The 26,146-nt window shown below is 46.1% G+C and overlaps 1 protein-coding gene across 4 annotated transcripts in view; it reads right to left on the bottom strand.

Moving 5' to 3' along the window:
* LOC146868100 (mucin-5B-like) overlaps positions 1-26,146 on the bottom strand; it is a 153,382-nt gene that overhangs the window by 2,201 nt on the left and 125,035 nt on the right. For 2 of the 4 annotated variants that reach the window (XM_085608932.1, XM_085608930.1), the window contains exons 11-12: positions 24,900-25,071; positions 8,734-8,840 (exon numbers count right to left, since the gene is read on the bottom strand). In XM_085608932.1, the coding sequence (XP_085465058.1) occupies positions 8,734-8,840; positions 24,900-25,071 (279 nt within the window). Of the gene's footprint in view, positions 1-8,733; positions 8,841-24,899; positions 25,075-26,146 lie in introns of all 4 variants that reach the window. The other 2 variants (XM_085608931.1, XM_085608929.1) reach the window with 1 other exon arrangement.

The following is a 26,146-nucleotide window of genomic DNA, read 5'->3' as shown; positions in this document are numbered from 1 at the left end:
GTATCTCAACTGACATGGAGGAACAAGATTCAGACTTCTTGGACAGCCTCTGATTGTTTCAGGAACTGAAGTAGAAGAATATTTTCTTAATTTGCCCGCAGAACATATCAGGTGGAATATCAGCAAAAACTAACAGATTGTACAGGACTGGTCTTGAATAAGAACAGATCTGTCTCTGTGTCCAAACTCTTTGCATTATCTGTGCTGCATATTTGGGAGGCCAGTGCTGACTTTGGGTATGTAGAACTATCTGCTATCCCAATTGTGCATAAGGTTTCAAGAAGATATGGTATGGGGGTGTATGTGTGCTCCTGAAGAAGCTTGCTGGTCTGCAATGTGCCTTCCCTCTGTTTCCTCTGATCCACCAATTGCTGAGGTTTGTCTGCACGGTATTAGTAGAGTGGAACAAATATTGGTAGCCTAGTTTGGCCCTGGCAGAGATGGTTTTTACCTTCTTCAACAGAGTCCATAAAGTTACTGCAGAGTCCGTTGCACGGGCACCACTTATGTGCAGGTGATTGGCGCAACAGACACTTTAGAAGAACTAGGCCTGAACAGAACTAAGATCACTGGTTGGTCGGGAGTCAGTGGGCTGAAGCTCATTGCAGTCCAGGCCAAGGTCATTCTGCCTGGCCCAAAGCAGATATGTGCAACCCTTTTTTATGGCCACATCCCTCAATTACTTTACTAGTCACAGAGCATATGGCTTTACTTAGGATGAGGACACGAGCCTTAAACCTCATACTGATGACACAGTCCGGGACTGCTGGTTCCAAGATGTACCAATTTTGAAGGGTACTGTGAATTTTATCTTCAGCACCCCACAAAATAGTGGCAGCAGCACTCATCAATTAAACATTGGCCTCTAAATGGAGGTCTTTCAGAAATATAGATGGTTCAACTGCTGTAGGTAACAATGCTGCAGTTTGCTTCATCACTGGATTCTGTAAAGTAGACCATGTTTCCAATTGTAGTAGGTCCATCCAGTATCTATCAGTAAAGGGCAGTATGTATTCACAATTCTAAAAAAAACTTGTACTCAAATGACTGCATGAAAAGTGACTTTTCTATCTGACGAAGATGCTCTACCTGTAAAAATCTGGAAGGATACTATTTTCCATGGACCACTGCCTTCTTGTGGTCGCTTAAGCTAACTGTAGACTTCAGGGTGACTGGAGACTGTCATTGCTAGGACCCAAACTCTGGAATAAATGCATCTATGCCTACGGAAAGAGAAGCTCTTGTTATCTTTAAGGAAATCTGTTGAGGGCAGGCTCTTTTGCTAATCTGACTTTACTGCTTGCTGTTCCTAGTAATTGTTTTGAGGTGAGTATGCGTGGCTTAGTCGTCGGAGTATGGCATGTAAATAATAACAACTAAATTAAATTTAAAAAATACAATACATTTTGGAAGATCTATCAGGGGTTGTGTGAACTGGGGGAGTATCATCGTCTGTTTTGCAAGATCCTTTGATGCTTCAGTTCCTACCGGAAGGTGTTGTGTTAACTTTCTCCGTGACCTTATTCGGGAGTCATTGGGCTATTGGAGGTTGGATTGAAGATGAATGGTTGATACTGAGGCCATTTCCTAGTTTTCTGATTACCAGGCCATAATCAAGGCATACTTCTGTGATTATGTCGCAATCCTCCACCAGTTGGCACAATTGACACAGTTTCATTTTCTCACAAACAAGATAATATCAACATGATTGTGGATAGATTTGTATATATTTAGCTCCTTAAGATATCTGATCATGACATATTTTGAAACTGATACTCGAGGTAGTAATTCCAATTCACCTCCTGCTGTAAATGCCTTTCTCAAATTACATTTACTTCTTGTTGTATTTTTAGAAAGTTGTTCCCTCTTCTAAAGTAACCATCCCTTGTTTGGTATTCCATATAACTTTCACATCATTTCCAATCCCAGATAGCATACCTAGCCAGACCTCTTCAGAAAGGGATCCTTAGTCAGCTTCAAGTTCCTTGAGGTTCTAGGCCGTGCCTGCGCTGCTCTCAGACAGCGTTTAGACTTTTAATCAGTACTCACTCTTTCTGTTCTTCCTTATGAATGAGTTCTTCTTATTAACTGATGTTTGTGGTATTTTCATTGTCACTTTACACGAACCTTCACCAGGGTTTAACATAGTTGAGTACAGGACCTTGGTCGGCTGGCTAAGGATCTGTTGTCGTGCCCTCATCGTGACAGCTTTCTTGTGGGATTCCAGAAAGATCTTCTCTTAGTCCTGTATAATTCAACAGCTATATGCACCCTTTGACTAAGCTCATGTCTAGTTCAGACTTTACATTTTTCACTTACATAGATGATATACAAATTGTTCACCACAAAGTTTTGTCTTGGGACTGGCTACTGTTCAGACCGGGTTGCTGTCAAATCATAACTTGAAGCAGCCCAATTACATAAAACTCAAATTAAGTAAATATGGGGTCTGTATATCTGGTGGCAATGAACACCTAGGGGCATATGTACAAAACAATGCCAGAGCTCGGTGCTACACCAAATATAGCAGCACCGCACTCCGACATTTTTTAAATGCAAGAATGCGCCATATTGACAAAAATACGGCGTACCCCTGTGTTTTCTCTAGCCTTAAAAAAGCTGTCTAGCGCCAGTGCAGGCACCCTGCCGCCGTGTTGCAAGGGGGCCTGCATTGCAGGGGCAATTGTTTATGTGCAGGAAGGGAACCTACCTTCACATAAACAATCCGTCATGGCGATTTTCTCTTTCTATGTGTGCTGCATTTTGCTACACACGTAAAAAGAGCAAAAAACGAGCCGAAATTAATAATTGCTCCTCGTATCGCCATTCCAAGACCAGGTATTACCTGCCTATAGTTTTTGGTGCTTTCCCAGCCTTGTAAATCTGGGGCAGCGTCAAAAAGCAATGGGGATTGCGGTGGAATGCCCACAGCAACAGTTTTTGGATGCCCCTTTGCCGCAGAGGACTGCGGCAGAAATGGTCATATTTACAAGGTGGCGTTAAGCCAAGTTAACTGGCTTAACGCCACCTTGTAAATATGGAGAATGGCGCAATGCCACCGGAGCGTCAAAAAAAGTGATGCTCCAGTGGTGAAAGTGGCTTAAAAATATGCCCCCTAGAGTCATGAAAATGTTGGTATGAGACACTCTCCTCCTGCCCCATTCCTTCCATTTCTGAAGGTAATCTTGGTGTTCAGCTCAATGCTGAGCCATCAATGAATGTCTAAGTTACATCTGTGTCAGTATCATATACTTGGCAACTTAAGTTGTTGTACAAAGTGTCTATTTATAAAATGAATGTACATGTGTTATCAGGGAGAGTTAAGTGCACGTAAAAATGCTTCAATAATTATACTGTGGCATAGGTAGAATATTACGACGTCTCTTTACACAGATCCCACCATGTCCTACAGGTTGTCTTTGCTCAGCCTCTCTTCATCTCACACGTCCATCTCTATTCCAGCAGCACACTCTCAAGCATGGGATGCTCACGTACCATATGTTTGACTACTGAAACGGAGCACTGTCACAATCAGCATAAATTGCATTGTAGGATACAATAACGCGAAGAGGACTCCCCTGTCTTCAATCATAAACAACGTTCCCATGCATTCTCTATTAAACCTTCCACTTCAAACCACCACGGTACAATTACAGACTCCAAACATACAGTACTCTAACCAATACTAGCTCCATTATGTGCATTTAGGTGCATAATAGTGCCATTAGATTATCCAATAAACAACCCAAACTGCACGTCTAGAGATAGGTTGCGCAATCTCTCAAACTGCTAAGGCTGTCTCTTTTGCAGAACCAACAGCACTGACCACAGCCTTGACAAAAATACAACACAGACACAGTATGATTGTAGGGTCTCTAGCCAAAGCTCTCTCACTTTGTGCCACCATCCGCAATTGGCGCTCACACCCTTGCCTTTCAGAGAAAAACAAGAACCAATAACTAACAACAACTGCTGCAGGGCCTCAAACACTGCAAATGGATACAAAACACTGATACTGTAGCTAATAATGGCACATGGGATATAGTATTAGTTTGATTTCCCAAAACTGCTAAATCCACCACGATCGGATTAGTATGCGTCCCTCTACCCACTCTGTCCAACTCTGAGGGGGAAAGAGTGGGAGGGGTGCTTTTAGTAGTTATTGCTCTTGTACTTGGGGCAAAGATAATGACAGTCTCCTTTCTGCCAATTCAATTTCTTTACTCAAGACCCCTACCGCCTGCTGAAGATTGTCATCCAGGGTGGAACGGGGGCCCGGGTTCATGTGGTCTGCTGGGGAAGCTAATGATGTAGGTGTTGGTGTTGCTTTCTTTTTCCCATTTCTCACCACAAACCTTAAAACAGAATTACTACAAGCAAGAGAATTCAGAAAATAAATGGCTTTCTATACTGTCCTTGGGCGTAGATGTTGTGCTGCTGCCGCTGCCCCTGTGCAGGTAGGTGTTTGAGGCCTTCCTCCACCCGCAGGCTCCTACCTGCACCTCATCCCTGGTGGTCCAATGGGAGAGCCTTCCTCTTCTGCTGGTCCGCTATTGTCTGTCTCTGTGTTTGTGCCCGTTTTCTGCCTTTTGTGCCCGTTTTTCTGTCTTACCTCTATCTTTTTACTGTCTTGTTATTGTGCCTGTGTATACATTTTTTGCATTGTGACTTCTGCATCTCAGTCGATTTTTTCCTGTTTTTCCTGTGCTCATTGTTCTCTGTGCCCTTTTCTGCTGACCCCGTGGCCCCGCCCCCCTGCCAGTTACCACTCCTGCCTCTCAGCTGCACTTCCCTCCCTCCTTCCCTATTTAATGGCGGCCACTGTTCGGAAGTGCAGCGGGCGCGCCACTGGTGCGCCAAAGGCAAGCCCGTCTGCATCCAGTACCAAGGACCCTGAATCTCCGACTTCCCACCGCTCCGACTACGCTGCCCTCCTCGCACTCAACCCTGGAAGGAACAACAACTGCCAGCGGTCGACGATGAACACCACCCATGGCCAGTTCTCCTGCCGGCACTGCAGACAATCCTTCACCATCCACAGCACCCCTACGACTGCCACACGCACCACCGAAGCCGGGAAGTGCATCCTCCTCAACGTGCGCTCCCTACGCTGTTGAGATCTGAGACCTCCTCGACACCCTCTTGTCAGACGCCTCCTTCTTCACGGAAACCTGAACAAAGGCCGCCTCCGGCCCCGACATCGCTACCGCCATTCCCGACGGGTACAAGATGTAGAAGAAGGACCGCCCCCACCGCCCAGGAGGGGGAAAGGCCATCGCACACAAGAGCTCCCTCTGACTCTCCACCTGCAGCAAGAGCGACTCCCTCTTCCTCTCCAACACCGAACACCTCCACTTCCAGATCCAGACTAGCCCCATAACCACGCTTAGCGGCACTCTCACTTACAGACCCCAAGGGTCTCGTGCTTCCTTCCCCACCACCATTGCCGACCTCATCGCACCCCACGCCATCGCCTCCATGGACTACATTCTCATTGGAGACCTGAACTTCCACCTCGACAACCGCAGTGACCCTGACTCCACAGCCCTCCTGGACAATCTCGCCAACTTCGGATTGAAGTAGCTCGTCACCACCCCCACCCACAATGCCGGACACATCCTCAACCCTGTCTTCGCAGGAGGGACCAACATCCATTTCAGCCACACCTCGCAGCCCCTCTGGATAGACCACCACTGCGTGCACTTCTCCTTCAACACCACCACAGCACACAAGCCGCCCTGCGCCCGCCACAAACGAATTGGAGCAAGGTCACAGAGGAGCACCTCAATTCCACCCTCATCCACGACCCCCCTTTCCCGCCATGACCAACGCCAACTATGCAGCCAAGGAACTACACTGCTGGATCACCAACTGTGCAGACAAGCTCGCACCCCTCCGCCACCCCGACAGACAACACCCCCTGAAGGCCGCCTGGTTCACCACTGACCTCCAAGAAGCCAGACGCTCCTGCAGACATCTCGAAAAAACGCTGGAGAAACAACAAAACCCCCAAAGACCAGAACGCCTAAAAAAACGCCATGACAGAATAACATCAATGCATAAGAACCACCAAGAGGACCCTCATCCGGATCAAAATCCTCACCAATGCAAGCAACTCAAAGGAACTCTTCAACGTCTTCCAGCAGTTCACCAAACCCCCCACCGAAGCCACGGACGTCATGCCATCCCAGGACCTCTCCTACTTCCACCTGAAAATCAAGGCCCTGTATGGCAACTTCAGCGAAAAGACTCCAGACACCACCCTCCCACCCAGCAATGACAGCCAGCCCACCATCTCCACCTGGACACCGGTCACCACAGAAGATACCACCACGACCATAAAGAGCACCCACTCAGGAGCCCCCACGGACCCCTGCCCGCCGCACATCTTCCACAGACCCGCCGTCGCCATAGCACCCGAACTACGCTGCACCATTAAGACTCCTTCGAATCCGGCATTTTCCCTGATGACTGTAAGCGGCCAGAGGTCAAGCCCTTCCTCAAGAAACCCTCGGCTGACCCGACTGACCTGAAAAACTACCTGCCCATCTCTCTGCTTCCCTTCGCAGCCAAAGTCACCAAGAAATTCTTCAACACCCAGCTGACCACCTTCATCGAAGAGAACGCCATCCTCTGCTCCTCCCAGTCCAGGTTCTGCAGTAACCACATAACCAAGACCGCTCGCCTTGCCTCCACCGACGACATTTGCGTGGTACTCGACCAGGGCCACACCGTGGCCCTCATCCTGCTAGACCTCTCCACAGCCTTCGACACTGTCTCCCACCACACTTTTGCAGCCAGACTCCACGACCCCGGCATACGGGGAACCGCCTTTGACTGTATCCGCTCATTTGTCGCCGGCAGAACCCAAAGGATCAGACTTCCACCCTTCCTCTCCGAACCCACAGAGATCAACTGCGGAGTACCCCAAGGATCATCACTCAGCCCCACGCTCTTCAACATCTACATGGCCCCCCTCGCCGCCATTGTCAGACAGCATGGGCTCAATATAGTATCCTACGTCGATGACACCCAGCTCATCTTCCCCCTCACAAAGAACCCAGATGACACCAACTCAGCTCCCAGGAATGAAAGATGTCACAGCCTGGATGAGCAACAGCTGTCTAAAGCTCAACTCAGAGAAGACAGAGGTCCTCATCCTTGTACCCTCCCCCACCGCTTGGGACAACACCTGGTGGCCCTTCACCCTCGGAAACCCAGCCACCTGACGGACCCCGCCCGGAACCTCAGCATCATTCTAGACACCTCCCTCACCATGACTCGCCAGATCAATGCCTCCACCTGCTTCAACTCCCTCCGCATCCTCCGCAAGACCTTCAAGTGGATCCTCCCTGAAGCCAGAAAGACCATCACCCACGCACTCATAACCAGCAGACTGGACTACGGTAACGCCCTCTACGCTCAAGAGTGCTGGCGCTCTTTTAGCGCGATGGGTGTTGCCCCCGCCCCTCCTAGCACACATTGGCCTGGGGGACTGTGTCCCAGCCCAGTTGTAGGGAAACAAATGCTGCGGTCAGGAGACAGCTGTGATGCGGAACATTTTGCTTTGTGAGTGCTGGCGTGCTTTAAGTGGGATTAGTGCTGGCCCCCTCATTCGGCCACACGTTGGACCGGGGGACTCTTTCCGACCCCAGTTACAATGAAACAAACACTGCGATCAGGAGACCGCTGGGGTGTGCAACCCGCTCTGCAGGACTACTAGCGCCCTTTTAGCACAATCTGTGCTGGCCCGCCCCTCCTAGCATACGTTGGCCTGGGGGACTGTGTTCCACCCCAATAGTAAGGAAACATACACTGCGATCAGGCAACAGCTGGGGTGCGGAACCCGCGCTGCAGGGGTGCTGGTGTGCTTTTAATACTATCATTGCTGGCCCGTCCCTCCGGGCACACATTGGACTGGAGGACTGTCTCCCACCTCAGTCGTACGGAAACAAACACTGTGGTCAGGAGACAGCTGGGATATGTCAGAGTCATTTACAGTCCAATGTATCAGGAAGGGCACTGGGCATGTCTAAAGAAATCCTGTCTCATCACTCCACTTCATCATTAGCAGCAGTACGTTAGAGGAATGGACCAACAGGAGTGCATTCATGACTCACAGGTAAAACGGCCCACTACAATAATTCACTAACCCAATATGCTGCAGCTGCAGCGCTCTACGACGCATGACACCCCCAGAGATGGTAGGCCTCTGTCACTATGAGGTTGAGCTGGCTGTGCCTCTCTTGGTTCAGAACTGATTGTTGTCAAAGACATGGGGCCTAGGTTAGCGCATGCACACGGGATGAGTGCAACAGATTTATGATATGCAGATTCCAGGGCTGGAATAAGAGCCCGTCAATTACACGATAATTTGCCCAGAACGGGGAATAATCATGTGGACAGGGGTAACCTGGTACTTTCGTACTGGCTGTTCCAAACTTTGGAGACATGTCTAGTCAGATGTACTGTCTAATTGAAGCAGGTGGTAAATCTGAGTGGGGTGTAGGTCAATTGGGGTCACGGGAGGGAGGTGGGGGTGTAAGGCAATTGTGGGGTTGTGGGCTTTTACGACAGGCTCTGACAGGATTGTGGGGGTGAGTAGCATGCTCTCCCCATGCTTTGATAATGAGATAGGTTTCCAAAGGCCATTTCACAATCATTCTGGTTTGCACGCGCCAAGTTTCTCCCACATTCCCTTAATTCCCAGCACTACCATAAATAAACACTTACCTGCACAAAACTGAAAGGGGCAGGTAAACCGCACCTCGTAATCTAGACACGACGATCCGTCGACCTGTTTTTTATTTACACAGGCAAACCCGAATGTGGCATCATATCTGTTTAGAGACAGAAGGAAAGAAAGTGAGGGAAAATAACTCAATACACTTCCAACAGCACAGGTCCTTCTCTAGAATGTGAACAACAATGCTGCCCTCTGCTGGCAAGTAAACTGATCTGTATAATTTCTAGTTTAGAGACAATGGGCCTGATGTACGACCATGGCATTTATCAGTCGCAAATTGCATGGTTCATGCATATTAATGAGGCACTTGCAATTTGCGACCCCATTAGGAATGGCTGGCCCTCCCAGGTATGGTGGCCTACTGGGCTCAGCAGACCGCCATGTCTGAGATTGCTTTTAAATAAAGCAGTCTTTTTTTAAAATGAAGCCCGTTTTCTTTAAAGGAAAACGGGATGCATTTAAAAAAAAGATAAACAACATTTTTCTGTTTCATTTTTTAAGGGCATTTAGAGGTCCCTGGGACCACTGCCTGCCCCTAAAAAATATTTTCCCCTGTATTCGCAAAGGGGAAGAGGTCCCCTGGGGACCCCTTTCCATTTGCGAGTGCTTTACCACACTCTTGAAGAGGGAAGTATATTCTGAGTGTTTTGCGACCGCAATTGTGGTTGCAAAACATTCTTACATTGGCCTCTGACTCTCTATTAGGAAGGGATGCCCTTGGAACGCCCCTTCCTAATAGCGACTCGCAATTCCTATTTAGCGAGTCGCAAAAAACTGCGATTCCGCTAAATAGGGATTGTACATGGCCCTATTAGATTTTGCATGTCAAACGTGTCACAAACCCATGGCATGCAAAATAGGGTCGTACATTTGACCCAATATGCTGCAGGGATATCTCCTCTCTGCCTCCAATGTTTCGAACTACCTGCTCGGGACAAGTGCCTCTCTCCTGTTTTTAAATTTTTTAAGGTTAAAAACTGAAAAGGGTTAAGAATCTCGAACTAAATCAGGGTCCTGGAAAGCGATCTTGGGATGTGAAAGGCGTCTTTTGAGTTCGCACTGGAGGCCGTGGCATATCAATTACACATTTTGAAAGCAACATTGTTCAACACGAAAAGCTCCTTTTTGTCAAAAATTCTATATTTATGTCTAGGCAAACAGAACTGATGAATATTAGAAGTCTCAAATTCTTCATAAATTACTTAGCATTATTAGAGATGTGGTCTGTGCTGGTCATTCCTCTGCTAGTTAATGTTCAGTCTTTTATGGTTAAAACCTCATCTGCCTTCCTGGTCACAGTGCCTACCTATAAGCAGTACTTACCTTCAGCTGGGGGTTTAAGGTGGGGCCAACCACCTCTAATTTTTGGGGTCCGACTCAAATTTTCCCTGGCAAGACTTTGACCCATAGTAATAAAGAGAAAAATAAAAAAAACGGGAAAGAAAGATGAAAAAAACTGAAAACAGTGACAAAGGAAGAAAGCAGGGAAGAACAATAACCTGCAAAATTGAGATAAAAGGGCAGGAAGTGTCTCGTGGTGGATCAAAGAGCCATGAGGTGGAATCAAGACCACGCAGCCTTGATATTCAGCAACCCTGACATTAGGGAGCACCATCTCCGGGCTTCTGAGAAATCTTTGGGCACCGGCACTTAGTTTACAAATTAAGTCCTACCTATAGGGTACGCCCTTAACCAGGAGACAGGCAATCCATATGACAGTTGTTTTATTGTAATCTCCATCTCCCTGACCCACAGCTTCCACTTTTGTTTTTATAATGTTTTTATTCCTCTTAGCTTAGTAAACCCTTGTACTGCTTCCAGCATAATGTCTAGTTAGTCTGTTTACGAACACGTGGGGCCTGATTCACAAAGGTTAACTTACACTTTTGTGTAAGTTTACGATTGTTTGCTAGTCACCGAGATATTTTACTTGTAGTATCTTTACGACTGCGAAATCTCCGCACAATAAAAGATAGGACAATCATATCTTATTATCTGAGGAGACTCTGCAATTGTAAAGATACTACTAGTAAAATTCCTTTGTGAATAGCAAACTAACATAAAAGTGTAAGTTTACCTTTGTGAATCTTGCACCGAGTCAACAAAATGCTTTGGGCAGCAGAAGTATACCACACACCTTTCTACCCCTTTTGATAACACAGGGTTGACGCCTTGTGCCTCCCTTAGCTAGTTAGGGGCTTGGAGAATGGGGAGGAGTTGAAACTACAGGCTGTAAACAAGACTTTTGAGCCCTGTTCACTGTCTGTTTATGGAGCCTATTTAATTCCATGTCATTACAGACCCAGATTCCATTCCTGGGCTTTTGTGTGTCAGCCTTTTGAATTCTGGGTGTTGTAGTCTTGGTTTGTTTCCATGAAGCTAATTGGATTGACACAACTGATGGCAATGATTTGTAGGTGAAAATGTCTGGACAGAATGCTATATCTCTTCCTGTCACTGCCTTCATAGGCCCAAGACTAGGGTAAAAAGAGCAGTGCAATTCCACTACCAATAAGGATTCATCACCCACACTGGATACCATCCCAATCACTACCTCAAACCTGCTAAGAGAACCTAGTACCAACTTTAGGTCCATTAACAAATACAACCTACTAGAAGTGACCATTACTCACCAAGATTCACTAGTAGCCAAATCTCATCTCAGACCCTGCTTCTTAACTGCAGGTCTGCGGTAAAACATGCTACTGACATTGCAGATTTCATTCTCGCACAAGACCTTGATCCCCTAATTTTAATGGAAACTTGGCCTAATGATTCCTCATCACCCATCCTACACTTTCTTGTGCCACCCAACTATGACATCATCAGACTAGACAGAATGGGAAAAGCCGGTGGTGGCTTAGCTGGCATCTACCGCTACATGCTTACAGTTAAACAATCACAACAAGGCCAATACCCTCCTGTGAATACCTATGTATCGAATGTACCTATGTATCGAAAAATGTAGTAATGCAAACTCCACACGATTTACCACCCCTGGGCAATAACCTTCTCTTCATCTAACAATTCATGGAGACCATCTCCTCTAACATGGGCCAGCACACCAACCACATCTTCCTCTGTGATCTCAACATACACTGGAACAACACTAATAACCTTAACCTTACACAATCATGAGATGAACAACAAACATTAGAGGCTCTACCTTTGATCTAATCATTGCTAAGGATGATGCCATCCAACTGGAATCCATAACACCATGGGACTGCTCTGACCACTATCAAATCAACTTCTTCAACCTGGTTACGGGGTTGACTAGAAAGGGATAACCTCTCAAACCCAAACAATGGTCGAGAAACTTGAGAACTATTAATCTAACTTCTATTAGCAATAACTTTCCTCCTCTTTTCCAAGCACAGCAAAGGTGAATGATTTCACGGAGCATCACTTCCAATCCATATCAGACATTCTTGACACAATCGCTCCTAAGCAACTAAAAAGTATACTGAAGATGCTCCCCCAACTCTGGTTAAATGGCTTGCTTAAACAAGGAAAGGCGTAATGTAAGGCTTGCGGAGAGATCATGGAGAACATCTCCCTCCACTGCTCACCTAAAAAATCTGAGGACCTCAAGAAGCTCCTATTATAAAAACATCCGTAGTTCCAAAGCAGAATACTTTAGGGCGCAACTGGACTATGCAAAAAAAAAAAACCTAAAAACTATTCAACATCATTAAATAACAAGCAGTCTACAAATCAAACCATCACTCTGTAAATTCTGGGCCTCCTCCTAGCGGTGAAGAATTATCTTTTTATTTAATTGAAAAGACAGGAAGGATTGAATCTGAGTTGCATCCCGCCTCCCAGATGTTGCCAACTCTGGTCCAGCCCAATATTCTACCAGTACAGCTACATGTTAGTTCCCCCACTATTGGCTATACTCCCAAAAAACACACTTCCTGGAATTCCTTCAAAATCCCTGATGAAGCCAATTTACTCAAAACATTAACATCGATAAAACCATCTAACTGCTTCAATGATCCTCTGCCTGCCAAGTTTGTCAAACAGCTTATAACTTCCATTCTCCCCTTCTGGACTACCATTGTCAATGCTTCGCTCTCTCGGGCATGTTTCGTGACTGCTTAAAGTTAGGACATGTCACCCCAAATTTTAATTAAACCAAATATGGATTTATTCAACCTAAACAACTATCACGTCTTCACCAATATCCCAATACTTGCAAAACTATTAGAGAAAGTTGTACACCTGCAACTCTGCAAACACATTGAGATCTTTCAACTCCTAGATCCTTGTCAATCTGATTTTAGATCGGGTCATAGCACTGAAACAAATCTGACACAGATTTCTGATGATGCTCTGAGAATGTTAGACCAGAACATACCTTGCTTACTTATACTACTTGATCTCTCCTCTGCTTTTTGATATGGTCGACCATGACAGTATGATTGACCTTCCTGAGAATAGTATGGGGCAGTCAGGTCCAGTGTTAAACTGGTTTTCTTCCTTTCTACATAAGAGAGCACAAAGAATCAAAGTAAATCAAACTCTGTCTGACACTACTGCGTTCATGATTAGAGCTCCCCAAGGATCCTCGCTCTCACACACTTTATTCGGTTTTGCTCATGGAACCTCTTACGGAGCTCCTGAAGGTCTCAAACATTCAGTATCACATGTACGCCAATGCCACACAATTGTATCTGAAAATCTCTTCACCCGAAGACATCAAAGTGCTCAACTGTGCCTTACTGAAATTTTGACAATGGTTGACCCACAATCATCTCAAGCTTGACACACTCAAAACGGAATTCCTCCTGAGAGCCCACCACAATCACTCAGCTCCTATGAAAGAATGGCTTAAAACACTCACAGCTCTTAACTCCGCCCCACACATTATCAAATCCTCTAGATCATTAGGATCACATTAGACAAATACTTGAACATGCAAGATCATGTCAGTGCAACCAATAGGGTAGCCAACTACAACCTGAACACATAAAGGAAATTAAAGCCCTTCCTGCCGCCGGAAGATTTTCAATCAGCAGTCCATCTAGTCCCTAGTCATCTCCTGACTAGATTACAGGAGTGCTATTCTCGCAGGCCTACCCAAAGCAAAGCTGACTCAACTAAGGGATACTTTGAACTCAGCCGAGATCTGATCAAATTACCCAGCTCTAAACCATCTACGATGGCTCCCTTTTGAAGTAAGAATCCAGGTAAAAATAGCTCACATGACACACAAGGCCCTCCATAATAAAACCCCTGTTTACTGGGCCCCAAAACTTGATCCATCTGGTGAGACGCTGTCCTTAAGAAGCACTAACTTCTTGTTGTTCAAATCACAGAAGTTCAACAAAAACAAAATGTGACAACCGCTCCTTCTCTTGTCTAACCCCAGGAATTTGGAATGCTTTACCACCTGACACCAGGACAAACCCCTCTACTTTTGCCTTCAAAAGAGAAGTAAAAATGCTTCTAATGAACAGATTACTTTAAGGGCTATCTTAAAGTCAGTCGGCTTGTCTACTTGCAAGTTGATCTACCCTGGATCACCGAATTTACTAGGATGATTGATATACTGAATCTGTATTTTTTTATTGCATTCTATTTGTTTGATCTGCTCGCCGTGTACAGCGCTCTGATACCCTTATGGGTCAAGTTGGTGCTATATAAAATAAATAAAATAAAAAATAAAATATATAAGGGGTACCAAAGGATAAGCCAGGGGTAGAGACTACTACCCCCGAATACCCCTAATTGACATCCTTGAGCCAGTCTCTTGCAGAGACTGATTTCTGATAACACCTCTGTCGAAGTAAGATGTGTTTGTCATCTATGCATTTACTTTATTTCACAAGTAGCACCTTTGGGGCCTTTACTGTGGGTCATACCCAAGTTGTCTTGGGTAGTGCTAGCACAATTACAGCGTTGCCAATATACACCAAACACAACTGGTCAGTGCGGCTAGCTCTCTACAGGGGTTCTGTGTCCTGGGCACACAGTTGGCACAAGGCATACTAGGAGACAAGAGGTTGGATGTGCAGACATAAGTTTGCCTGTCTCTAACATCGAGGTTATTATAAGACGTGAGAATTCGCCGTTAACATTGACAGAAGGTTGCCCTGATGACTTGTACATGGTGTGAAAGCCTTCAGTGGTCCGTTTCTGAGAGTCAGAAGATTGCAATTACAATGAGCGATGCATTCTTGGAGTTCACAGGAGATAATAATCAGCAAAAAAGAATGCAACTCATAGACTCTCCTTCTGAATCGGAATGCCCAGGCAAAGTCAATGAAGTTGTGTATTGATCTAGAAAATGAGGTAGCCATGATAAAGAAGCAGCTACACAATGAGATTCGCCTCTAATAATGTGGTTCTACCAGATTCTTTTAACTGCAAGGTGTATATGCAGACGTTATTCAAGAATTTCCACAAGTTCTTCGATATCACCCAATAAGGAAAGGATTCATGTGCACATTTGGGAATGATGAAGGAACGGGACAGATCTGCATCTAATATTACATTTGAAAAATGGTTCTATGCCACTACAACTTCTATCTCTCTTACCTCTACAAGACTTCATGCATGGATGAAGTCATGGAAGTTGGAAGGAACCATTTAATGTGTTCTCTTAATTCATTTGAAGTTATTGGGGATATTATTAGTCGAATCAGTCAAGAAAATGTGAAAGGAACATGCTTTTCCCTTCTTTTGTCAATACTCCTCTCGAATAATAGCTTATCAAGCTGCCCATAACTTCTGCAAAATCCTTTCAGAGACTGACCAATACCTTTTATATTGGCAGACCCCATCCACAATTGTACAGCTAGTACAATTGTGCATAGTGTCTGTTGGACTTGGCTCTTTTTGCAGGGTCATCCCTAAACTTTTTGCCTTTCTCCTAGCCTTTTTTCTGACATGGTGTTGGTGGTTTTAGGACTCTGGGCCCTTTAGCACTGCTTTCCAGTGTAAAGTGTGTGTGCTCTCTGTAATAAACATGGTAAGATTGGTCTACACCTGTTTGGCCTATTTAATTTACCTGTCAGTCCCTTGTAAAGTGGTATCTCATATACCCAGGGCTGGTGAATTAAATTCTACTGGTGGGCTTGCAGCGCTGATTGTGCCACCCACCAAAGTAGCCTTTCAAACCTATTTCAGGCCTCTGCCATTGCAGGGCCTGTGCGTGCAGTGTTACTGCTGCTGTGACGTGGCACCCAAAGTGTGTGCCATGTCTGTGACCCCCCCCTTTTACTCCATGTCAGTCACCCGTAAGGTAGGCCCTAGCTAGCCCTATGGGCAGGGTGCATTGTAGGTAAAAGGTAGGGCATGTAACTTAAGTGTGTGACATGTCCTGGTAGTGACAAACAGACATTTTGGTTTCTCACTACTGTGAGGCTGCCCTCCCATAGGAATGCATTGGGGATTCCCTGATAAGTGTTTCAGTAGTAATTCCTGATATGAGAGGAGCAGCATGGTCGAGTTTGGTATATTTGGAATAGTGATAATAAATGCCATGCAATGGTGTGCGCAGATTTATTAAAAATTTTAGAAATGCCACTTTTAGAAGTTGGCATTTCTGTGTGCTATGTGTCTGCCTGCCTGATGTGGATTGCATGTCTGACTTTTGAGTGATGGGCTGGTGAGGTGTGTGTGGCTCCAGGAGGGGCAGGGTGAATCAGCGCTAGGCTGAATGCGACATCTGCATTTGGAGTAGTGGGAGGAGAAGTCCCTGGTTTCTGAATAGGTCTGTGCCTAGCCTGTACAATGCTGGCTTCGCCCCCTGTGGTGTGTCTGATCACCGAGCCCCCACCTGACAAAGGGAAAGAGGAGCCCTGTAAACAGAGTGCTCCAAAACCCCCCAGAACCAGTTGGGACTGGTACCCCCAAGCCCCGCGCCAGCTCAGACAAAGGAGAAATGTAATATAATATAGGGGCTGTGACCCCATGGAAAGGTTGTGCTTTTGTGCTTCCAGAGGACTGCTGCTGCTGGGCCCCAGGAGGAACCGCCACAAGAGACTGCCTCCCTGCTGGAGGGCCCTGTGTGCTGGCCTGCCTGGGTTCAGCCTTTGCCCCCTGGAACTTTTGGACCAGAGCGCCCTGTGTGCGCTGAAATAACTCTCCCCGGACGGAAAGAGTGCTGGGGCTTCGCAGCGCGGAGCTGCAACCCATTTAGAGGGAATCCCAACGTGGAGATTCCCCGCATTTTTGCTGATCTGGCGGGGGCCCACCCCACATTTGAGACTATTTGAAAGCGGGTGCCCACCTTGCTTGTGTGCTTATTTAGCGGGTGTCCACCCCGTTTTATGCATATTTTAAAAGCAGGTGCCCACCCCGCATTGTGATGCCGATGGCGGGTGCCCACCCCACAATGGTCTTGGTTTAAAGCGGGTTCATGGAGGGAGCCCACCCCGCAATTGTCTTTATTTTGTGGCGGGTGCCCACCCCGCACTGTGGCGTTGAAAAGAAATCACCGCCGCGGCCCGATCCGAAACAGGGAGCCGCCGCAACGAGCTGAAGTCAGGCAAATGGCAGCCAGTGGGCAGGGCGAGGAAGTGGAAGTGACCGTCTGGAGGCTGGTAAAAGCAGCTTGGCCGGAGAGTAAGTCAGGCAACGCTGTGCCTGACATGGGGCGGGGCTCCTGTATCAGCGAGGGAAGCCCCGCATCCACAGAAGAGCTGTGAGCCTTGCGGTCTCCATTCCCGCCTAGGGTGACCAACTGGCATTGGTGCAAATTCAGGACGGTGAGTGTAAAAATTCAGGACAAAGGGTCAAAATTCAGGACACAAATTCTGGACAGGAGGTAAAAATTCAGGACAAAACTTCAGGACAATAGATAAGTTTTACAGACACATCAGAGGAGGTCGCGCAATAGTATATAAGTAAGCCCACATATTCAACCATTTGCAAACCTATCCATCATGTATCCTTCCATCTATCATTTCACTCATCCATCCCTTCATCCATCCTTTCACTCATCCATCCATTATCCGTCCATCCACCCTTTCACCCTATCCATCTGTACACTCATCCATCCACTGTTCTACCCATCCATCCATGCACTCATCTATCCAGCCATTTACCCTTTCACCCATCCAGCCATCCTTTCACTTACTCATCCATCCACTCAGTCACCCATCCTTCCACCCATCCACCCTTTCAGTCATCCATCCATCCTTTCTCTCTCCATCGACCCTTTCACTTAGCCATCCTTCCTTCCATCCATCCACCCAGCCATCTACTCATCCACTCATGAATCCATCCATTGACCCTATCACTCATCCATCCTTTCTCTCATTCATCTATCCTTTCACTCATCTATTCATCCTTTTGTCCACCTACCCTCCCTTTCACTCACTCATCCATCCTTACATCCACCCTTTCACTCATCCGTCCATCCCTTCACCCTTGCACTTATCAATTCATCAATCCATCCATCATTTCACTCATCCATCCACCCACTCACTCACTCATCATCCACCTTTTCGTCATCCATCCTTTCACTCATCCATCCACCTTTTTACCCATCCAGCTACCCTTCCACCCATACATCCAGCTATTTACCTTTTCTCTCATCCATCCTTCCACTCACTCATCAATCCATCCATCCTGTCTCATCTATTCAATCTTTCATTTACCCTTTCACTAATTCATCCAGTCATCCATTTACTTACTCACTCGCTCACCTTTTCATATTAATTTTGAGCTGAGCCTTTTTGAGAAGAGGCCCATCAAGAACTTCATCCTCCCTGCAGGAGCCATTCCAGGACTGGGACAGAAGCCACCCAGGGCGGACACAGGATCCACCACAGGGGGTGGGGGGGAGGGGGACAGGAGCCATCACAGGCGGGGGCAGGAGCCACCACATGGGGGGACAGGAGCCATCACTGGGGGATGGGGGCAGGAGCCATCACAGGAGGGGGAACAGGATCCACCAGGGTGGGCACAGGGGTGGGCATGCAGTATTCTAGTATCATCTTGGTCTCTTCCAGGGTAGGGTCGGGCTCCACACCACCTCCTGGACAAGACAACGAGACGACAGGCTTTCTTTCTAAAATGTTAGTTTTGCCATCCCCCACTGTGATGTACAGTACTTAAAGGAAATACTCCAAGAGAACTGATTTAACCGATTGTCCTCCATACTTTCTTAATCAGTGTGGGTGAGTTTGTGCCATTTCTTTATTTTATTACATTATAGACTGCATGTTTGAAGAAGGGAGGTTTGCTTACAATTTAGTAACAGTAATTAAGCTCTGTGAAGAGAACCACTTGTTGCCTCAGTGTAATCAGGGCCGGTTCTGGGATGTTTGGGGCCCTGGACAGAAAGGGAATGTGTGAGGCCCCTCTAAATTGCAGAGACATGGCGCATTCAGGGCTGTTTGCATCTGAATAGATGCCCCTGCTCCTGAAGCTGCAGCCCCTCCCTCTCAGTCACCTTCAAACACCTCTTAACAGCTCATCAAGGGCTGAAGGTGTGAGGGTTGCCGTCCCGCTGTGCCTCTCCAATGCAGCTGGGTATCTGAGCTTTGGTGCTGCATCAGAGTCCGTTACACCCGACCTCAACAGCATCGGAGTCAAGCAGGGAGGTGGGTGGAAGCTGTGCCGGCTTTAGGGTGGTGCAACCGGTGCCTGGTTAAAATTATGGACAAATGGCGTCCGTTAAAGAATCCTTCACGGACAACGGACAGACTGCCGAAAATACGGACTGTCCGTGAAATTTACGGACGGTTGGTCACCCTATTCCTGCCCCCCGTCTCGTGATGAAGATCGGGAGAGTCCTGCCTTTGCCCAAGACGGATGTATGACGTTACAACGCACACTTTTACAACGCATGCACTTACAACGCATTTTTTACAACGCATAATCCATTACAACGCATGACATTACAACGCATGACACTACAACGCATTTTTAAAAACTACCTTTTCAACGCATTTCCATTACAACGCATAATACCTTTACAACGCATACCATTACAACGCATAATATTAAATTGCATTTAAGGTAAGTATTAGATAGTATAGGGGTAAAAGTTACTTTTCTAACTCCAGGGGGTTCAACAGTAGGGTAAGTGTTGGATAGTATAGGGGTAAAAATTACTATTCTAACTCCAGGGGGTGCAACAGTGGGGTAAGTGTTGGATAGTATAGGGGTAAAAATTACTATTCTAACTCCAGGGGGTGCATCAGTAGGGTAAGTGTTGGATAGCATAGGGGTAAAAATTACTATTCTAACTCCAGGGGGTGCAACAGTAGGGTAAGTGTTGGATAGTATAGGGGTAAAAATTACTATTCTAACTCCAGGGGGTGCAACAGTAGGGTAAGTGTTGGATAGTATAGGGGTAAAAATTACTATTCTAACTCCAGGGGGTGCAACAGTAGGGTAAGTGTTGGATAGTATAGGGGTAAAAATTACTATTCTAACTCCAGGGGGTGCAACAGTAGGGTAAGTGTTGGACAGTATAGGGGTAAAAATTACTATTCTAACTCCAGGGGGTGCAACAGTAGGGTAAGTGTTGGATAGTATAGGGGTAAAAATTACTATTCTAACTCCAGGGGGTGCAACAGTAGGGTAAGTGTTGGACAGTATAGGGGTAAAAATTACTATTCTAACTCAAGGGGGTGCAACAGTAGGGTAAGTGTTGGATAGTGTAGTGTAATATTATGCGTTGTAATGGTATGCGTTGTAATGGTAGTATGCGTTGTAATGGAATGCGTTGTAAAGGTAGTTTTTAAAAATGCGTTGTAGTGTCATGCGTTGTAATGTCATGCGTTGTAATGGATTATGCGTTGTAAAAAATGCGTTGTAAAGGTAGTGCGTTGTAAAAGTTGCGTTGTAAAGGTTGTTCCCCCCCAAGACCAGAGGAGTCCCCGAGCAGCCCCGGTGAGTGGGGCGGGGAGCAGGCTTTGTCGGTGCCTTTTCCCTGCTGTGAGGAGTTCCTAGACTGCCCGGTGAGTGGGGCTGATTTGAGAGAAGTGGTGCTCCCAAGGCACAGTGGGTGCCCGTTCTAGTCCCAAGAGAGCCCGGTGAGTGGGGCTGATTCAGTGAGTGCCCGTGCTTGTTTTCTTTTCACAGCTGCACACCAGTTGCAGGCAGCTACAACGTTTTGGGACAGATACTTTTTAGAAGTATCGGAGTGGGACTTGGGGGCATTTCTTTTTGAGGTCAGAGGCACAGTGGTGCCATTGCCATTCCCAGCTGCCCTGCGAGAGCGCAGGCAGCTGCAATGTTTGGGGGCCATTTCTTTTTAGATGAGGAAGGGGTGAGTTGCATCCCTCGCCCCAGTGCACTGCACACCTTGCTTCGCTGCCTTGGCAGCTACGCCCTGACATTTCTGGACACAGGGAATTTGAGCCCCAGTGGAAGGCCAGTTGGCCTGGGGTCATAGGTGTGATGGTGAAAGGGCGCAAGGCCCTAAGGTGATGTATGCACCTTGTAGTAGTGTTACTGTGGTGCACTACTGAGTTCCTGCCTAATATGTTTATGCACCATGACTGATGCGTAATGTGTTCATGCTGATGATTCCTAATGCATAATGTGTTTATGCTTATGAGGTGATTGCATAACGTGTTTATGCTGGTGAGGCCTAATGCGTAATGTGTTTATGCTAATGAGGTTTGAGCCTAATGTGTTTATGTCTAATGTCATGCTATAATATTTTAGGATGGTGTCTAATGCTAATGTGATAATGCTGAGGTCATTATTCCAGTTGTTACTGGTTATGTTTTATATTTACCTGTTCTGATGGTTCTGACAGTGGCCCGATTGGCCCTGTCCTGTATATAATCCCCTGTGAATATTGCCTAGTGCTAATTGGCACAGTGTAAATGTGTGATTATGTTTCTAATGTGTTTATGATAATACAAAGGCTATTTTTGATATAACCTTGTGTGGAGTTTCTTTTGTAGTGTGCCTAGTGTGTTGCTGCTGTGTGTGTGTGTTGCGCAAACGCTTTACACATTGCCTCTGCGATAAGCCTGACTGCTCGTGCCTAGCTGCCAAGGGTGTGAGCAGGGTTTATCTTCAGCGTGTAACTTCCTTGCCTTCACCAGAGTGGAGGTTTCTGCCTGGCTTAGGCGCATTCCCAAGCCAACCAGAAATCCCATTTCTAACAGTGTCTGTCAATGTAAAAGTCAAACTGACCAAACCCCCTTCAAAGTATGACTATGCTGCCATCTCAGAACACTCAAAGAAGTTTGCTTAGTGATAAGATAAGGGTACTGCAAAGATTTTAGCGAGGTCTTTATAGGGAATCACATACTGTTTCCTCGGTTGCTTGTTGTATCCAACACAGAAGAAGATTTGTAGGCTCTCTTACACAAGAATGTAATTAAGAAGGTGTCACAAGAGGATGAAAGAACCAGCATGTATGCTGTTCTGCTCTATTCGACTACAGGTCAATAACTAGGTGATCCTCCAATGCCCGATCAAAATATCCACTTTGCAGACTAGCCTTTTATTGGTCCAGCCTCAAAACGTTGTAGTATGGATGCATATATTTGTAAAATATATCTCCGTATTTCATTCTAAACATTCCACCAGTGCTTCAAGTGGTCTTCTGTAGGCCTCCAGCATTTTTAGTGTTGGGTATGTCTTCTAGGTTAGTGTATGCACTAAGTAATTTATCAAAGTACTTGCCCTACTTTTAGAATTATGCGCGTATTACAAGAATGTATTTTTCAATACTTGGATAATGGGTTAATTTCTGCCTTTTCTTTCTCCAAGTCAGGGGATTATAACCAGTTGTTGCACAAAGCACAGATGCCGAAATGATTTGTTATCAATATGGAGAAATTCCACCTGAGATCAACCCAAGATGTGAAATTCATTGGGGTTCACAAAGACCTGGGTAGTGTCTTTATTTCTAGAGAGTGGATGCAATGCGACAGTTCCGCTAGACACAAGGGGAGCAGTGCGTCGGGTCCAGTCGGTAGGGGGAAGCGATGCGTCGATTCTGAGACGACTCTGATCTGGGGGTGATGCGTCTGGGAAAACGTGCCGCACAGGGATGATGCGTGTAAATCTGGGATGCGTCAACAAACGATGCTGCGGTGCCGAGCAGCGCTGTGTCGATTTATTCAGCCGCGATCCCTCGATGCGTGGATTCTTGCAGCGGCAAGAGGTGCTGTGTCGGTTTCAGCAGCGGCGCAGCGGTGCGGGGAGATTCTTCCTGCACCACGGCGTTGCGTCGGAAAAATTGTTGCAAGATGAGTGGTGTGGCAATTTTTTGCTGTTGCGTTACTTTTCAGCTCTCAGCAGCAGAAACAACCTCTAGAGGCCCCACACAGTCACAGGCACTCCTGGCAGGTCGGAACTACCAGCAAGGAAGTTCAGGGGAGCTGGGGTGAAGTCTTTGTGTTCCTGAGACTTCAAAACAGGAGGCAAGCTCTACTCAAGCCCTTGGAGACTTTCCTCAAACAGAGGACACAGCACGCAGCAAAGTGCTTCTCCTTTCCTTGGCAGAAATAGCAACTGCAGGTCAACCCCAGACACACAGCAAGGGCAGTACTTCTCTGTAGTTTCTCCGGCTCTTCTCCTTGGCAAAGGTTCCTCTTGATTCCAGAAATAGTCTAACCTTCAGGGGTTTTAGGTCTAATACTTATACCCCAAAATGTATGTGTTCTATTTGTGCAGAGAAGCCCTGTGCCCAGTCAAAACCAGTTCTGTCCTCTCTGGTGCTGCTTCATGGCAGGAGGTGGAGACAGCATTAAGGAAAGCAGACCAGCCCCATTCAGGTGAAAGGAAATCTCCTCCCCCTACTCTAAATGCAGCCCAGGTCTATTCAGCCCAGCCCTGACTCATCAGGCTCTCTGGAGCCACTTCTCCTCCCCAGCCCCTGACACTCCAAACCCAGTCAATCCACATCCTAGCAGAGGCACACTGGATGGTTAGGCAAGAAAATACCTACTTTCTAAAAGTGGTATTTTCAAACACATAATGTAAAATCACCCTCACTAAAAGATGCACTTTAACATTCTGAGTTCAGCCATACTAAACTTTATTTTCCTACCTTGTTCCCAGGGACAGTTATGTTTAGAAGACGTTATAAACAAACTCCCCATTCTGTCCTATGGGAACAGGTAGCCTTGCAACAGTGAAAAACTAAATTGGCAGTAATTCACTATTAGGACATGCCACACACATCAGGGCATGTCCTACCTTTCACATATACTGCACCCTGCCCACAGGGGTACCTACCTTAGGGGTGACAGACATGTAAGAAAAGGCGAGGTTAGGTTAGGGCCTGGAAAGTGGGTGCACTTGCCAAGTAGACATGGCAGGTAACAACTGTCCACAGACACTGCGGTGGCAGGTCTGAGTTACAGGACTACTCGCATGGGTGGCACAATCAATGCTGCAGGCTTACTAGTAGTATTTATTTGATTTACCAGCTCTGACACACTAAGTGTACTCTACTAGAGACTGACCAGTAAATCAAATATGCCAATCAGGGGGAACCAATCACAAAAAACAATTTACACGGGAAGCACTTGCAGTTTGACACTGATCAGCAGTGGCAAAGTCCCCAAAGCATCTAAGCCAGCACAGCATCAAAACACAGGAAGTAGAGGCAAAATGTCTGGGGAAACCACACTAAAAGAGGCCAAGTCTAGCAGATAGTCCTCTATCTTTTAGGATTATGACACAGCAGTCTTGCTATGTCAGATCTTTAGAGTTGCACTTTAGTGGTAACAGGATACAGGCCATAATATTCACTGGAAATTTTCATTTACCATCGCCCCCTCCCTCAATACTTAAATACTGGAAGTATACCAAGAGGAACACATGGATAATGCGAAGAAAGGGGGTAGATCCAAAAAGAAAGAATACACAGGAAAGAGAAATCTATGGCAGGACGAGCTTCTTTCCATAAAAAAGTAGCAAGTGGTTGGCATGTTTCCTTTTATGGGGAGTCACTTCACAGGTAAGTACTGTAACGTGGAATCTTTGGACTCTGAGAAATGCTTCTTTATCAAATTTCCCTGGGGTGCTTTAACTGTAGGGGAGAACCTCTCTCTTTTTGTCTTCCTATACATTTGTTTTATTTTGGTGAATTTATCATAACGCACATTACCTATCTCTAAATTGTATGTCTACATTTTGTGAAAAACAGAGTAGAAATTAGAATCTCTATCACAAGCACCTACATACTTGGTAAATATTTTGAATTCCTTACGTGTCAAAAAGTTGTCCAGTCTCAGATGCAGGGACGCCGTCAACAGTCCGTGCCTCAATTCCAATGGGGTTGGAGCAAATATTTTCCCCAAAAGCCTTCCTCAACTTCTCCATAGTTTCAAAATCACCATTCATAGTGGGTTTATCCACATTGAACCAAGGCGTTCTGCAACCTGCTGTGCAATAGCAAACAGGGAGGGACAAAGCGAGAATGTGAGAGAACAGTATGGAGAATAACAAGAACAACAATCAATTCTTCTGTAAATCCTCCCTCAATGTCTAGACATGTACATAGATTGAGCAGTTTTACATAGGAATATATATATTGTGGCCACGCTATAAACTCATAATCTGTTGATAATGCTGCAGCAAGGTAAACATTCTGGTAACTAGGTGATCCTATATTTTCTCTGCCCTGCATCTTTTGCAGAAATTACAAGGGTGGTTAATGGTAACATCACAGATTCCTTGCGATGTCCGCAGATTTTCAGGCTAGCAGAGTGGGGATGCAGACATGCAGTTGTACTGTTTCTGCTGGTCATTTCCCAAATGTAATAAGCATCCTGTGCTAAATGATGATACAACGTCATCTACTTTCCATCCTTTAAACAAGGTGAAATCATTATTAAAAGAACAGGGATTGCGTGTGGCTCAGCTTGCCAATGACCACATATCTGCATCCTTTACTTTTTTGTAATGGGCTTTACAGTTTTTGTTATTTTCTAGTTAGGATTGATCAAACACAAAATATACAGTAGTTTTTTTTTCTTTCACTTTCGGGAGGAGTATTAAGGAGTTACCATATCATCTTACCCCAATGTGTGTTTCTCACGTAATATATTCACGCCTCATGTTCACCTGTCTGGATGGCCCATTAGGGAACTGCATCCATGTGGCACTTATGGGTTGCATGTCTCCGAGAGGACCAGACTGCCCGTGAACCCCTAGCGACAAGCTTGGCTACAGGGTTGATGCTTCTACCTTCACCATGAAATCTCGATACCTTTCCTCCCACCTCAGGAGAGGCTGAGTAGTCTGTCTGCTGTACTTGAAAAGGATCCATGTACTTCAGTACTGCTCTGGTCCCCATCCACAGTGACCACAGTACACCCATGTATAGGAGACCTCACCTGTTTGACTGAAGCTCTTGGAATAGTGCTGGCTTCACAGAGGTCCTAGGAATGGTAAGACTACATCTGCAGCTGTGCATGGACAGAGAAAGAGGACTAGCTGCTATGGCGTTCACTA

Source organism: Triturus cristatus, chromosome 1_2 (genome assembly GCF_964204655.1).
Source record: "Triturus cristatus chromosome 1_2, aTriCri1.1, whole genome shotgun sequence".
NCBI classification, from domain to species: Eukaryota; Metazoa; Chordata; class Amphibia; order Caudata; family Salamandridae; genus Triturus; species Triturus cristatus.
Note: the sequence above shows the minus strand (reverse complement) of the source record. Positions and strands in the feature narration are given on the sequence as shown.